We start from the raw sequence: 15,744 nt of genomic DNA, 5'->3' as shown, positions 1-15,744 counted from the left end.
CAAAAGTTAATCATCATGTTAAAAGAATGTCTTTACCTTTATATGTGCACTGCCGATTCATTTGTGTTCTGTTATTAGTGGTAGTAGTTGTTGTGGTTTTATGAGATTGCTGGCTCATGCACCAGATAAATTGTGTTGTTGTTGTTGTTGTTGTTGTTAGTGCTACAAAGAGTAAAAGCTGGACAGTATCTCAGACATTTGTTTGTATTCCCCAAAAGAGTTGCAGCCTTTGTCTCACGCTGTATTTTTACTTTAACGCACCTTCCTGCTGCCTTTTCCCTTTCTATTGTGCGTCTAATTCTAGCAGGTTAGCTCACTCTTCTTAAGGGAGAGTGGCAGAGTTTTCTGCCATCTAAAGGGTGTTGTGGTCACTTACTTTCACTTCTTTTTTGCTTTGACAAAGTCAGGATTCTACAATGTGTAACTTATCAAGTCTTTGTTTTTTGCTTACAAGTTTTTATTGATTAGAAAACAGCAACTTTGGGGCGCCGGTTTGGCCCGGTTGGTAGAGCAGGCACCCCATGTATAGAGGCTACAGTCCTCGTCGCACTGATCGCAGGTTCGACTCCCGGCCTGCCGATCCATTTGGTGCATGTCTTCCCCCACTCTCTGCTCCCCACATTTCCTGTCTCTGGCAAAAAGCCCCAAAAAAAAAATCTTAAAGAAGAAATTAGCGACTTTGTTTCAAGCACACTTTTTAATTCTTATTAAACATTTCTGACAAAACTCTAACTTTGCATAAAACATAACAGCTTTAATTTTTGTATTACTCTCTAATTAAAATCTGTAATGCATATACAGTATTTTGCCTTTATTTAAACTTGAGCAATCATTGAGCTGCTCACCGTCATTTACAATGATGTCGGGTAAATGAATGACTGTAAACAGCAGTAATGGAATGAGATCTCTCATTTCAGAGGGCTGAATTGTTTTCCAATGTAATTTTTTAAATATTTGTTTAAGTGTTATTGTTTGCATGCAGCTTATAAAAAAAAACTCATTTGCACTTAATTAGCTCTGTCTCCTGGGGTTTTCAAATGAAGAAGTGGGGCCAGCAGCGTGTTAGAGACTAATGATTTGTAACTAAATTGAAAATATGGAAATAAATAAAAGCCGTTCATTAGTGGATCCTGAATAAATACATATAAATATTCGAATCTGACATGCACATGACCTTTCGCGCATTTGTGTGCATGCCAACATACAAGTGCCCCACCCTTGGCCTGGATAACATGGCCACACACTAGCTCACCGTGGCTTTGTTAATAGGGGTGGGAGATTTGCTGTGGGGGAAAAGGGGGAGGGCTTTTTTTTCTCCGAGGGGGAATCCGTAGCTTACAAAGAATCACAATACCCCCTCCCCTGTGTTAGTCTTGTTCTTGTCTGTGCTTCCAATAAGGCGTTGACCCCCCCTCCTCCCCCTGCTGCACCCCTTCGCCTTCGCCACTAGAGCTTCCTTCACACTGCTGGCACCGTGATGCCGATAGGAAAAATGGGCAGATGGTGAAACACTTTCTTAGGGCATTTCAGGCAACCGTCGGTTTCTAACATCAGTTGCCTGGCATCTCATCTTTTCATCACAAAGATGAGTCTTCATTTTGCACATGCATGTAAATGCATGTTTATCACAGTCGATGAAAGGCTTCCATATTTGTTTTGTACACATGCATATGCAGCCTGAAATCCTACAGCCGCTGCCTGCGCTCATGACCAACAGAAGGAGCCAAAGAAGCTCACAGTAAGCTTATTAATGTCTCCTGGTCGCTCTCCAGTATGGGCTTGCTAGTTGCCATAGCAACCAGGCCCTAGATATTGTTCTGTAGAGGAGGCGTGTGGATGTAGATTAAATATAAACATCACCCTGTAACCTCTCAGCAGTGCTCTTTATGTAAATCAGCCTCATCATCGTAAGTCATGATTAGGATTTACAGCATGCATAGAGGACTCCAAATATTCTGTCATACATTTATTTAGCATGTCTATTGCATCACTTGCTGCTGAGTCTTGTTGTTACCTCTCAAAATGGATTTTGAATATAAACCAGTGTTGTCGAATGCGCGGCTCGACACAGAGAATCCAAATTCCGATGCTCGTCACCAAGCGCCTCAAGAAATCAACAGGCGACAGCGCTCTCCGTCTTAAGTGCTGATGTGTGTTCACGCCCAGTCAGGCTGAGGGAAATCAAAAGACACTGAAAGATTAAGGAGGTCAGGTTTTACAGCTCCACTGAGGGAGGCAGGGAAAGAGGCTTTACCAGCCATTGACTATAGTTGAAAGATGGGACATGAGATATATTATAGGCTGGTGGATTTGTGCAAATGCCAGATATCTGCACTTGAAGTCTAAAAAAACTGTTTATTCACAGTTGTGTAATTACTCTCACAGTTGACCCAATTGCTGCTCTCCTCCACATCAGTTTAAGAGTCATTTTCTTATGTATCGCTATGGCAGCAATAAATCTCACGCTCATCTGTAGCTAATAGTCTGTTGAGGCTATGGAGATCATATCACTACAGCATTGTCCTATCTCTCTATTGAAAGCCCAGGCTCTCAGACCACATGAGAAGCCAGGCAGTCAGCCAGAAACACTTATCATCCTGTCATCCGTTTTTCACTGGCTTCACAGCTCACTTGTACTGTACACTGAGCATCCACGAGAGCTCAGAGATCAGGGGGGGCAACACAGGGTGATCCCAATCTGAGTGAATGTGAGTGGATTTGACACCAGAAGAGAACTAAATAATATCTGCTGCTTAGTGCGGAAAAACAAACACACAAAGGAGAAAAAGATCTTACTGGTTAGACAGGTTGTCTTTGGTTAATCACAGAATATCATGCACGCTTACATGTGGTTTTGAATGGATTACATTGCATTAAAGTCCATTTGGTTTATACATCATAACTTGAATATTTTTACGTATTTAGTGTTAAATGTATCCCCAGCAGTATGCACAAAGCAAACTGATGACTAAATTTGATATAGCACCATCAGACAAGTCTTTAAAAACTGATTGATGACCGTACCCGCCTGCAGCAAACTGAAAAAAAGCTGGGGTGTGAATTTAACCCCCATTTACATTTATCTCCCTTTCTGAAATATACAATTTTTTGTCAACCTTTAACCTCAAAGTGAACTTTATTGCCTTCAAAGACAAATTAATCTTTCATACGCTAAGACTAAAGAAGCTGTTGTTGCATCCCTGCAGGAAATCAAGCTCCAGATCCCAAGCAGAATTGCTCTCGTGTAACTGGCTCACAATGACTAAATAATTAAAAACTTAAAAATGTGTCTGTCAGGATAGAAACTTCCCAATTCCATCATCTCCTCTTTTTTTAATCAGTGATGTCAGGGACACAGCTATGCAATCATTATAACAGGTAAGAGATTATTTTGCTCCACAATCACAACTCTCAAGCTGCTAGCACGAGATGGCACATTTTTTTCAAGTTTTCGATGACAAATTCTCAAAAAAACTGCAAACAATCTCAGAGCCTTTGGTCACCAAAATCTTTGACAGCTAAAGCCAGTGATACATCATTCAATAGAGCTAAAATATAGGCACTCCAGTCCATATAAGTGCTGAAATCTATTCAACCAAGGGCGAGGAAATTTGGAACATGAATCATTAAAATGCGGAACAAGACAGAAAAAAGCTTTCATGACTACATGCCACAGTGACTGCTTATTCCCAAAGTCAAGCAAGCCAATGAAGGAATCAGACATCCGGTCTGGTTACCTAAAGAGACGCTGACCACAGTGATATAATAACATATTTCTTTAATTTAGCAGGTGTTTTTAAGATACACACAGACTGCAGATTGAGGTCTGAATGTTGCGCTCACTTAAGGTTAAGGATAGATGCATATTCAGTAATGGATGAGGGAATCAGGGATAGCATGTGCGTTTAAAAGATCAACTAAAAGGGCGTCAATTTTTGCTGCTTACACTGGTTTGTTTCCTCCTTTTGCCATGGTTTACACAGCTGTAGATTTTAGTCTGAAAAACCAATGAGGAGAGCTGATTTATGACTCAATGCTGCCACCTAGTGGTAAAAACAGACATGATAGTGGAGGCACAGAAGCATTACATAAGGCAAAACAAACAGTTGCGTCATCTTTATTTCAAAACTAATTATACACCAGTGAATATTTCTGTGGCATTATGACCAACATAGATTTTGAGTTATTGTGAAAGACATATGAACACATGAAGACACACACACACACACACACACACACACAATACAATAATAGATCTCCATCAAGTTCCTTTAGTAGTTAACCAGGGAGCGTCTGACAGGCTGGCGCACCGTTATCTCCTTAAAGGAAACAACAGCTCCACTCCGTGTTGAAGAGGCGTACGTCTCTAAAATAGCACAAATTGGAAATTGAATTGGTTAGAGTATGATGGGAAAAGCTGTCATAGATTTTTAACTTAACAGTAACTTCATTCAAGGTTTGACCATTTTGTCGTTGCAGCCATAATGCAGCTGCGTACTGCCTCTGAAAGTAAAATATAACTTTTTAAATGTTGAGAGAGAATATCATACTGGACACTTACTTGACAAATCATCTCCAGATGAACGGCTGTCGAAGCATCCGTCACCGCGGCTGTGTGGGACAGGATTCTTGGCTGTCAGGTGACCCAGATTAGGCTTCACTTTAAGACGACCTGTCACCAGAGAACAGCCTCTTTGTCAGAATCTGGCGTGTTTTATCAAATTCAGAAAAAAAGGATTATGAGCTACATAAACTGAATCTACAATGTTACAAATCAACTCCTTTTATCTAATCTGATATTCCCAATGTATTGTGTCAACATTCTGTCAGGTCTGACAGTGTTGACGGTGTGATGTTTTCTAACGTAATTAAGACAAAAGAACAAAATAGAAATTGTATTATAGCACTATATGTTTGTACACACAACAACCTGAATATCACCCATTAGGCTCACCAGGATTAAGAACCCTCTCTGCAGCCTTGTGCTCCAGGTGCCTGAGCAGGATGACCTCTGCCTTCCTCTGGTTGGTGGTGATGTCGGGCTCAGCCATCATCTCTGTGGTCCTCAGGTTGTTCTTGATGGCCTGGGAGGCTGTGGAGCGGGCCAGTGTGGGCAGAAGCTCCTGGTACTCCTGGTCAGTGAAGTCTGACTCTAGGCCCTGGAGATCTTTAATACTTAAAATAGATTTAATTACATTAGAAGATTATAATGTTTTATATATATGTTTGCAAAGAGGAGTATGCACGCACATCCAAACTGAAGAGGGCAGGTGCTGAGCTGAAAGTGAGCAAATACAGACACAACTGTCACACTGGGGGACATAAAGGTCCTCTAATTTAATGCAGTATCAGAGCTAAGTTTTGAGCACAACTTCACTATCAGAGTACAGTGACAATGTGAGATGCTATCTTAAATATACACATCAATGTCACTTATTTAAATGTTTTTCATTTGTGTGAATTTAATTTCTTCACAGAGCAAATATGCTGTGTAGCAACCAGTTTGCATCATTTAGTAGTGCCTTCACAGTTTAGTTTGGTTCAGATGTACAAGAGGCCAGTTAATGTGTGTGTTTGATGTCCACATATTGTTACACTATTTCCATTTGAGCTCCCCTCTGGACAAATATTTAGACTACCAAAGGCTAGGTTTAAATGGTATAACTCTTATGTCGACATAGTGATATATTCCCATAACAACCCAGCTGATGCTAGATTGTGAATTTAACTGCAGTGGGCTGATGATGGTTTTAACGTAGGTCAAATATACTCTAGATTTTTTGTTGCAACTTATTGTATTAATGTATTTTACAATGCCTTTGTATCTGTGTTTTACACTTTTACATGGCTGCACTCTTTTAAGCTACATCAGTATTAAATAAAATCTGATATTGTACAGTACTACAACACTTAGACAATTCAGTAATTAAGCTATATAATCATCTGTCTGGTCAAGAGATAAAGTAGCTGATGAATTTTGAGACTTCCCCAAGCTTTGTTCATTTCCTGCCCTGCTCCTTATCAACCGTTACCTCCTGTTAGTTAAAACCGTATAAATCTCCTGGACCAACAGCTCGGCTGCTCCTGGTTTACAGTGGATTGTTCCATCAATGACTTCTTTCATCAAGTGCAGATTCTGCTTCTGTAAAGACTGTAAAGAGACAGTACGGACTTTTAGAAACTATCTGACTCAAAACAGAACTTCCTATTTCAGATCCATCAAGAACATGTAAGTGAAGAAAACACCTTATTAGGTCTTTAGCATGGATTGTTTTATATAGGTCTGATGTATAATATAATATTTGACTTGCACACCTAAAAGTATATTCATTTTTACAATATAATCCAAGAGTATTCCTATCTCATTTTATACAGATTTATTCCCTCTCCTACCCTCTGTATCTGGCTCCAATTCCTCTGTTTGGCAGAAAGTGATGTTCCTTTATCAAATGAATGCACCGGAAAGTCTTGGGGGTAATAACATGAGCATATCTCTGCCACAAGGTAACCATTGGAAAAATCCCTGGAAATGAAAAGCAGGGAGAACAGACACAGTAAATTCACTCAAGCAGGGAAATCCACTTTGAACAAGTTGCTGTCTTGGCAGCCTTGGAAAGCACTGATGTTTCTCTACTGCTAGATATAGCGTATTTATCCTTCTGTGTTCTTTTAGCACTATGTCTTGTGATCATTTATTATTATTGTCACATTTTAATTACAGTATTTAATTGTAAGTTTATGTTTTTTGTTATGCTATGTTTGTTTTACGGTCCTAAATGCTCATGTTGTTACTATCAGTGAGGCCCTTTCTTGCTTTAATCAAGTTATTACATGGGAGAGTCACAGTCAATTAAACGGTGAGGAAATACCCAATATAATTGACCATGGAGCACTTGTTCACGTCTGTGTTTTAAGATAAAAATGCCCGTTTGAACATGATAGACAAGCTAACTTTAAAGAATGCTTTGGAGATTTTTCAGAATCAGAAACACTTTATTTATCCCCGGGGGGAAATTCGGCATTACAGTTGCTCTGACACAGAGAGTAGCATAAAGAAATATAGCAAATATAAATAGAAGTAAGAAATATGTCACGTATGTGCAGTGTGTATGTATGTATGTATGTATATATATATATATATATATATATATATATATATGTATATGTATATATGTACATGTATATGTTTATACATATATATATATATATATATATATAAGAAAAAGGTCAAACAAATATAAAGGCTGAGAAATGGGCTCTATGGTGATATAAATATGAATATCAATTAAATGTAATTGCCAGATTAAGTACAGTAACACAACATCGTTAATTATCAGTATGAATGCAGTATGTCAGATTATTGCACAGATTAATTATTATTAGTTATTGACATCAGATTATTAGATTCAAAAGACGGTTAATTTTAGGTTGAATCCGAGTTAAATTGGCTGACATTAATTATTAGAGCAATTAGTTAACCGTTGTTTGAACTGCACTAATATGACAACGTATTATCATATTATTATATGGTTATCAGGCTGGTGTCTACTAGATTAACTGACGCCAATCAATGCTAGCGCTATACGATAGCTTAACTAGCCTAATTATTAGGCCTAAACCTATCTAGCATGCATGTTGTCAACACCTGTATGGTTTAAAACAAACTTTTCAGCTACATTATTTTTATTCTGGTTTTAAAGTCTGAAAAATTACCTGTAAATTGTATTTATTTATGCTTAAATGGGATGGGAAGCGTATACAGCCAGTTAGCTTAGTTGAGAGGATTAACATTGGTGCAATTACCTGCGCACGTTCTTCGGATAAAATGACAAGTCGAGACTTTGCAGCCATTTCAATACCTCTCTTGGCAGTGCTGTCTTTTTGGGACATTGAACAGAGGACATGCTGCTCAAATCTAGAAACTATGAATGTTTTTACTGCTAACTATATAAAAATTCAATACAGGAAATCATGCCAAATTATCTCGACCAGGGCCGCTACGTGTTGCGTTTGGACTTTTTTTGTTTACATCTCCATGGCAACAACACCGTACACTTCCTTGACATGTGGCAGCACATATACAGCGATGGCGGTTTACTGCCCCTCAGAGGAGGTACCATTTAATACACAACTTTATTTAGGAATTCCAGTAAATGTATGGCATTATATAAGAGAAAAATAAGACATTATGAAATACATTGTTTATATCAATACTGACATTCATGGTTACCATTGTATTGTAAAATAATTCATTAAAAAATATAAAACACTACTTAATATTATTAAATGTTATTTCCTACTGATGCTTCATATGTTTTACATTCATAATATCTTAAAAGGTTTAATCATGTGCAGTAGGCTAAGCCATAAATCTCAGCTACAGAAACGAACACTTGCTGCTCCACCCACTCATATTTTCCATTTGGGACTTTTAAATAAGGTCAGCCTCTTCCAGTTGTCAGTGCCCAGTAACCAAAGTTTAAACCTGTCAACTTTTTTTGTTGTTGTAATTTTTGATGTAATAACTCACACACTGCATCATTACTTACCAGCACAGCCTGCATATGTACAAAAACACAGCATATTTGGGATTGCACCAGGTTTCAAAACAATTTAATCATCTAATAGTGCAATGAATAATAAATATCAAATGCAAAACAATGAAAACTCATTCACTTATATTGTGCATTAATGTAGCATTGCAAACTGTATGTAAAGTTTTCAAAGTGCATCAATCCGTGGTAGCTATATCAACTATTAAGGCATCTTCTAAATACAGCAAACCTGAATTAAAGTGCTACTTGTTTTATTAGATGTAGATCATAATTCATCCAGGGAAGGCTAAGCCTGCAAGTTCTTTTTAGACCCCTTGCTTTACATTCATTTGGGTCTACAGTGACATACGGGATACAAATCATCTCCACACAGCTTGTTACTGTCTGCTACTCAGTGTGTCTACTTTTTGACAATTTCAATTAATTGCTCTTAATGCAATCACTTGTAGCTAAGAGTTTCTGATATGCTCTTTTTGTCAAAGTCTTCTTTCTGTCCCATTTAGACAGACAGTGTGTCATTGGTACTGCAGGTAGCTCCTGAGCCTGGTGGGCAGGGGAAGGTGGGAGATGAGGTGGAGTCTGTCTCGGCCGATGCAGCTCCTGATGCACTGACGACACAGCTGGCTCAGCAGTCGTGGCGTCGCTATGAAAAGAAGACAATAAAGCATTTTATAAGCAGGTTCTTATGCATGAATTTCAAAAGAAACCCATTTACTTATGTCGAACAATAATTTCAGACAGTAAAATGGCTTTTTTATATCTGTGGATGATGACAGAAAACTGCAGACAGAAATATGACAATGTCGACAAAATATAGGAAACAGATGTGTAGCTGCTCACAAAATCCGTTTAAAGGTGTTCTTGTACCTTCATAGAGCAGTAGGAAGCCCTCTGTTATACTGCTGGGTGGAGCCACATCTACTGGCCTCTGAAACTCTGTGTTCCTGGCATTGATGTCTGCACCAAAGTCCAGCAGCAGCTTCACCACAGCTGTGCAGTCTTTCTCTGCAGCTGCATGTAAGGGTGAATCCAGGGATTTACCTTTCTGTACATTTGCACCTGAATGCAAAACAACATGATTATTCATTTTACACCTAGTAAAGAAAAAAAAAATCTTGAATGTTATCTACCTCCTCCTTTAAATATCATCATTACATGTTGTTGTAATCCAGGAGTTACTGTGACCACATTATTTCATTTACCAGCCTTCCCCTGGCTGCTCCTGTCTACATAACCATGTCTTACATATCCAAGAAATTACTTACTACAGCTTCAAGAGAATGGATGTGAACTTGTCACTTTCGCTCATAGGTAGCAAGCTATATAGGCATACAAATAGCTTGAAATGTGATCAGTCAGCTGAGGGCTATATGTGACTGCTGTGCCACTGCTTATTTAAGTTGCAGCATGTGGGGTGTCTGCATAGAGGAAGCCAGTATCAATTGGTTGAATTTTCCTTATATGATCTCTAGAAAGACACTTGGAACAGATTTAGGAAGATAACACCTACTGCTGGTGACTGTTTTCTTGATAATTTACATAACTGACAATAAATAAAGCTGTTTCATTGCTCCCAGGCTGCAAATGTCTTGTCTGGGGGCTTTAAAAAAGTATTTATTTCCTTTTATGTGCACAGTAAATTCACTTTTTTTGTGTCTATGTTCATTTAGGACGTGTGCCTGTCCATATGGAGCAGTAAAGATCCACACTGAGCCGCGAGCCCACCTTCCCTCAGGAGTTTCCTGGCACACTCCAGCTCTTGGCAGACGCAGGCCGTATAGAGCGCCGTGCCCAGGTGAGGAATGTCCATGTCCACATCTGCCCCCCAAGTCACCAGAGCCTCCACACAGCCGTAATGACCTGGAAGTAATGGAGCATGGAGACAGTAATCAGGGAGTGACAATGTGAGATAATTCTCCAAGCTGTCTGCTCGGGTCCTGTTGGGATTTGTTGTTAAGGCCGTTTTTCACGTTGCAGGTTTGCTACACGGAGCTTAATAGCACAGTAGAGGACACAAATATAAGCTGAAAAACAGGATCTAGTTTAAGCTGTAATTAAAAAAATTAAAAGAGTGGCAATGATATCTTTTTATGCTATATAAAAACACAGACGTTGAGTGCTAATATTGTTGAGCCAGGATGTTAAATATAAGCAGCAAACCCGGATGAAACTGAGAGATGTTCAGATAACATTGCTTCCTTTCTGATCCTGATTTAGATACTTAGAGTTGGCTGGTACCCAGTACCCCTCCTTTACCAGTGGGATATTAAAAGGTATGCATGTTATCATTGTTATTATTTAACAGCCAAGAAGTACTGACACTCTCTGTTGTTAACTGATTGCTCTCATAATGTTTCCCAATCTCAGGACACTGAAGGAATCCTAACCTAAAAACAAGCTGATCACCTCAAAACATTCTTTTGTACCTGTTTTTATTATTGCAACTTTAAATTTAAAGACCCCTTCCAGTGAAAATCAAGTGTTTAACCTTGTAAACATCTCCATGTGGTGTTCTTCATGTGCTACAAAACATATCAGGGACAACATCAGCAGTCATCTCCATGGCTGGGCCTGTCTGCTTTTAAACTGCAGTCTACCAAGGACAGGCTAAACAACACGTTTTCAGATTGGCAGGTTTGAGACGTCACAAATTTAAGGAGCCAATCCCGTTAATGGACGGGGTGACGCTATGCATATCATTATGTGTAACCTATGGCAACCACTTTGAGCCAGCTGTAACCGTCATTGTAATTTTTGCAAAGTCACTACTGACTACTAACAATAACGTTACTACTACTAATTACTAAATTTCAAGCTAGCTAATTTTCAACAATTTGCCACTAAACGATGACAAAACATATAGCATTTTATATGTCTTAAAACATGACTGGAGCTGGTCTTTAAAAAACAGGCTTATAATATATGATGGAAAAACACTGATTAGGCCTGCTGACTTTTAGCTAGCTGTGGCTAACGTTACTTTCTTCATTAGCACTGCATTGTCAGATGAGATTTGACCTGAAACCAGTTAAATTGTTCGCTCTAAAACAGTAGTTGCTGCAGCCATAACAATGAATATTGCTGTGAAGACTACTGTTTTGGAGAAGAAGAAAGAAGTTCAAACCCAACTGTAAAAACTGATTCTCATTAACTGCATGAATGAATTGCCTTGAACCTGAACTTACTTGTGACAACTTACTGCCACACGACACTGATTCGATGTGCTGTATTAACATGAAAAGTCACTAGCTATATTAGTTTATGAATATAACAGATTATCTAGTCACAATATACCTTTGCTTGTAGCTTCATGGATCGGTGATGGATGGTATACAAGACTCTGGGGCTTTGCTCCATTTTCCAGAAGAATTTCAGTGCATGCCACACTTCCCACCGCACAGGCATTAAACAGAGGGGTGACTCCATCAATTGTGGAAGCATTGACCTGTAAACACATTTTTTTTTTATTGTTATTTTAAGGCCTTGTTTACCCAAAGAAATTGACTAATAGCAGCAGCCTGAGGGAGCAGTTTAAGAGGAACAACACTTAATAGCTCTACAGTGACTGTAGAAGGACAGCCCTGCATCACTCATTTGTGACCCCTGCCCAGATTTTCCCAGCCATGAAAATTACATTTGACCTGCGTAGTATAGCAACATTAAAGGGCTAATGCATGACTTACATTCGCCCCTGCATCAATGAGAGCTCTGGCACAGGCGACATGGTCTCCTACACAGGCCTCATGAAGGGGTGTCACATGGTCTATGGTCAGGACATTCACACTGTGGCCCTGGAGAAAGAATCAAAAAGACATTGTAAGAGGCATTGAGCAACACGTGACCTTTGTCAACCTCTATTGGTGAACATGAGGAATTGCAAGGACTTCAATGAATCTTTATTTATAAAACGGACCCATCCTCCTCAGTTAAGGGAGTCAGTGATTGAAAAAATGTACTGTACAGTCACATGTGAACAATACAGATTAAAAAGCTTTCTATTGAACGTGCGTAATCAATAGAGGCCTGGTAACGAGCTAATACATCACTGTTGGTTTAATAGCTAAACTGGCATGGTATTGATCAGCAACTCTATGATCCCCCCTCGAATACTGTCTAAGAAACAATTAAGTTGCAGTATGATCTAAGATGGTAAATCATGGCAAGCTGACACAACCATGTCAGCTTGCATTAAACATAAGATTTCTAATTAATGGCCAGATGTTCACTGTTTAGATTTTGTATGGCAGACATTGAGTTAACGCTCTTTAACTAGATGTATATTAATCGCTGCAAAAGCAGATTTCCAGGCAACCAATAACGGCTAAAAGAGTTTGATTTGAAAGCTTTAGCAGCATTTCCATGCCCTGTTAAATGTGAATCTTTCATTTGTAATCTAATCATAAAATGTCACATTTGTCTGGCAATACAGTGTTTGCCTAGGAAAGATAAAGCTATTCTCAAAAACATATTGCAGCCATGACTTACAATAGCATGCTATTTGTATTGAGATCTAATGGAGGTGCAGAAGGACAAACTAAATACAAAAGGTATTCCCAGATAATCCTTGTGACGCCCTACTTTAATGCAAACCTCTCTTCTGCAGCATATGAACCAGGAGCCTACAGATGCAACGATACAAACCGAATTGCCCAAGGGACTTTAACAACAGTCTCAATGTGTACAGCTGTGGGGGAAGCATGCAACTCTCCCACGGGATTGTGTTCTCTTCACCTGTAAAATGAGGGTCCTCAGAGCCAGGAGACGGCCCTGACTCGCAGCATCGTGTAGGGGTGAGCGGTCCGCCCAGGATCCTGCAGGAAAAAGAAGAAGCTGCTTTACTTTACCATTAACATTTATTATTATTAGGAAGACAATCTTACACAAAGATGTAGCTATAGTAGCAACAGGATATAAATGCTAGGGTACCAACAGTATAAGAAGATAATAGTCTCAATTTATGTTGCACTCAAAAAATATTCCAGTGATGACTGGGAAGTACAGGTACACAAAGTTAGAGTGCAGAAAATATTAAATGGATTTATTATTTTATAATATAGTCGCTTATATGTTAAACTGAGAAGCTTATTAAGTTGCAAAAACAATTACAGCTGCATGAATCAATTCTCTATCCTGATGACATGTGTATCAGAGTCATATTTTAACCTTTCAGGTCATGTTTTACCCTTCGTCTTTCACGATTGAATGCATCGAGTAGCATATTATTATGTGATGAATAGTACTTTTGCAGTTAACTCAGTGCATTCAAGCTCCATGAACAAGATAAATGACCTACGAGATAAATTGTCTATTTCTCATTAAGCACACCTGAGTCAATGTCCAGAATAACAGCTGATGCATTCCACACGTTATCATCATCATTCTCATCTTCCTCCATTTTAATCATAATTTATAGATAATAACTACCCTGATGATTTCTATTACATTTAAGCTCTTTTATTCACGCTGGCTATTTTTCTTTAACTGACATTAATTTGCAATAGGGGTATAAAAGACCCAGCTACAGACATCAAACAGATTTCTTAGAACAAGGAAGACTGTATCTGCAGGACTGTGACTAACACCCTAAGCCTGGCTAATTAGTATTCCACGGAGTGGCTCCACTTTAAATTAAACATCCCCTTGAATGATAGATACAGATTATGTTGTCGTCGTGTCTCTCTTCCCCCCCAGAACGTGCCTCCGAACCTCCTGTCCCTGAGAATGTGGAGTGTTGTTTTGGTTGCTGTCTGAGTGTGAAAGGGTGCACTGCATAGCTCGGAATGGAAACTAGGGCAGGATGGGGGGGCAGGGGAATGGAGGAGGGGGGTGGGGGTATCATGACTATGTTCTATTAATACATTAGAGGAAAAGAGCTGCCAGCCTACACTGTCTTCGTTTAATATTGAATGTACAGATCAGGATTTATAAGTAGCTTTTAAGCTAATGAAAGAAAAGTAGTATCATTTATATCTACAGTGTGTATTAATGAGCATACAGTTAATGGCTATTATACTCATTTGATTAGCATTGCAGTATTAATAGCTCATTTGTAAACACGGAAATTGTGAGTAGGTGTGTGAGAGAAGGGGGGTAATTTAGTTTGAAATGAGAAGAAACAATATTAATATTTTTTACCTTTGACCTTTTATGCCTGAGGTCAACATGTTTGACGTGTTGTGTAAACACAGTTGTACGTGTTAGATTTCACACCAAATTCACCTTTAACGTGCCAAAAAAATATGCTTAAAATGACGCAGTGTAGAAAAACTAAGAAACCACCTTTTAAAAAACAACTTTTTTAAAGCTTTTTAAAATGTTTTTCTCAGTGTACTCACCATGTTGTTGACCATAATCATAGAACTCAGCTGATATCCTGGCAGCCTCTTTACGGTTCCCACGGACAATGTAGAAGTATGCCAGCAAGTTGAGAGAAATCTTAACAAAGAGCTTAAAGCAGAACAGTGCCAAGATACTGAAGTATACATTGGACAACTGAGCCGTAAAGGGCTTGTTGGTGAATTCCACACTTGGCTCTGACATTTCCTCCGGCACGTTACAGAGGGGCTTTAGTTATGATGAAGGCAGGATCAGATGCCACTCCAAAAAGCACAAGAGAAGCCTACTTTTTCTCCCACTGTACTGGCTGGTTGGCTGATCCTGACAACGTACAGGCTGGAAAAAAATGCTCTGCAGCTGCTACTGTGCCTGAGAGTGACTACTGCAATTCTAGTGCACAATGAGTGTGGGTGTGGGTGAGTGTGTTTGTGTGTGTTCACAAGTTATACACATAAAATTTTATGTACAGAGATACCTGTTATAGCTGCAAATGTAGCAGAAATGTAGTTTTTGCAAACTTTTTAAGTTATTTTTTAGATAATTAAGATGAAAAAAATTGTAATAAAATGTATATATTTGCATTGTTTTGAAATCATGATGGTATTTAATTCTAGACAACTGATGAAAAAATATTTGTTTTATATAATTATTATTTTTTTCACAATCATATCATCATTTCAGTTTCATACTTGAGCTTGATAAAATAAAAAACAGATGATTATTACTGTATGTAAATGAGTAAAAATGTTTGAGTGAAAAAAAAAAAAAAAAAAAAAAAAAAAAAGAAGGAATTGTAATAAAAGAAAACCCATGATAGTATTTACATCTAGATAATCAATTTCACCAGAATAAT

General features: G+C 38.5%; 2 protein-coding genes across 2 annotated transcripts; both read right to left on the bottom strand.

Annotated features, from left to right (window-relative positions):
• Nucleotides 1-4,271: 4,271 nt before the first annotated feature.
• spata4 (spermatogenesis associated 4) lies at nt 4,272-7,904 on the bottom strand. Its single transcript, XM_069670614.1, has 6 exons — nt 7,804-7,904; nt 6,394-6,523; nt 6,033-6,151; nt 4,955-5,175; nt 4,562-4,672; nt 4,272-4,366 (listed from the first exon to the last, which is right to left on the bottom strand). Exons 1-6 carry the CDS (start codon nt 7,902-7,904, stop codon nt 4,272-4,274), a joined length of 777 nt encoding a protein of 258 aa, XP_069526715.1.
• Nucleotides 7,905-8,735: 831 nt separating this feature from the next.
• Nucleotides 8,736-15,095, bottom strand: asb5a (ankyrin repeat and SOCS box containing 5a). Its single transcript, XM_069670282.1, has 7 exons — nt 14,891-15,095; nt 13,287-13,366; nt 12,239-12,346; nt 11,850-12,000; nt 10,281-10,415; nt 9,423-9,614; nt 8,736-9,198 (listed from the first exon to the last, which is right to left on the bottom strand). The coding sequence occupies exons 1-7, from the start codon at nt 15,093-15,095 to the stop codon at nt 9,071-9,073; spliced, it is 999 nt and encodes a 332-aa protein (XP_069526383.1). The 3' UTR covers nt 8,736-9,070.
• Nucleotides 15,096-15,744: the final 649 nt, after the last annotated feature.

This window comes from Semicossyphus pulcher, unplaced genomic scaffold (genome assembly GCF_022749685.1).
Source record: "Semicossyphus pulcher isolate SPU_LCO1_2020_fin unplaced genomic scaffold, fSemPul1.0.p SCAF_2, whole genome shotgun sequence".
Classification (NCBI taxonomy): domain Eukaryota; kingdom Metazoa; phylum Chordata; class Actinopteri; order Labriformes; family Labridae; genus Semicossyphus; species Semicossyphus pulcher.
This window is presented reverse-complemented; position numbering and strand designations above follow the sequence as displayed.

Bases quoted from the DNA above. Each gene is read 5' to 3' on its own strand.
- asb5a (XM_069670282.1), bottom strand. From the start codon at position 15,095: ATGTCAGAGCCAAGTGTGGAATTCACCAACAAGCCCTTTACGGCTCAG. The intron at 10,416-11,849 runs GTATATTGTGAC...CATTACTTCCAG, and splicing joins CCATGAAGCTACAAGCAAAG to GTCATTACGGCTGTGTGGAG. The intron at 9,199-9,422 runs GTACAAGAACAC...TTCTTTTCATAG, and splicing joins CTTCCTACTGCTCTATGAAG to CGACGCCACGACTGCTGAGC.
- spata4 (XM_069670614.1), bottom strand. From the start codon at position 7,904: ATGTCCTCTGTTCAATGTCCCAAAAAGACAGCACTGCCAAGAGAGGTA. The intron at 5,176-6,032 runs GTAACGGTTGAT...ATCTATTTTAAG, and splicing joins ACGGTTTTAACTAACAGGAG to TATTAAAGATCTCCAGGGCC. The intron at 4,673-4,954 runs GTGAGCCTAATG...CTCTGGTGACAG, and splicing joins AGAGAGGGTTCTTAATCCTG to GTCGTCTTAAAGTGAAGCCT.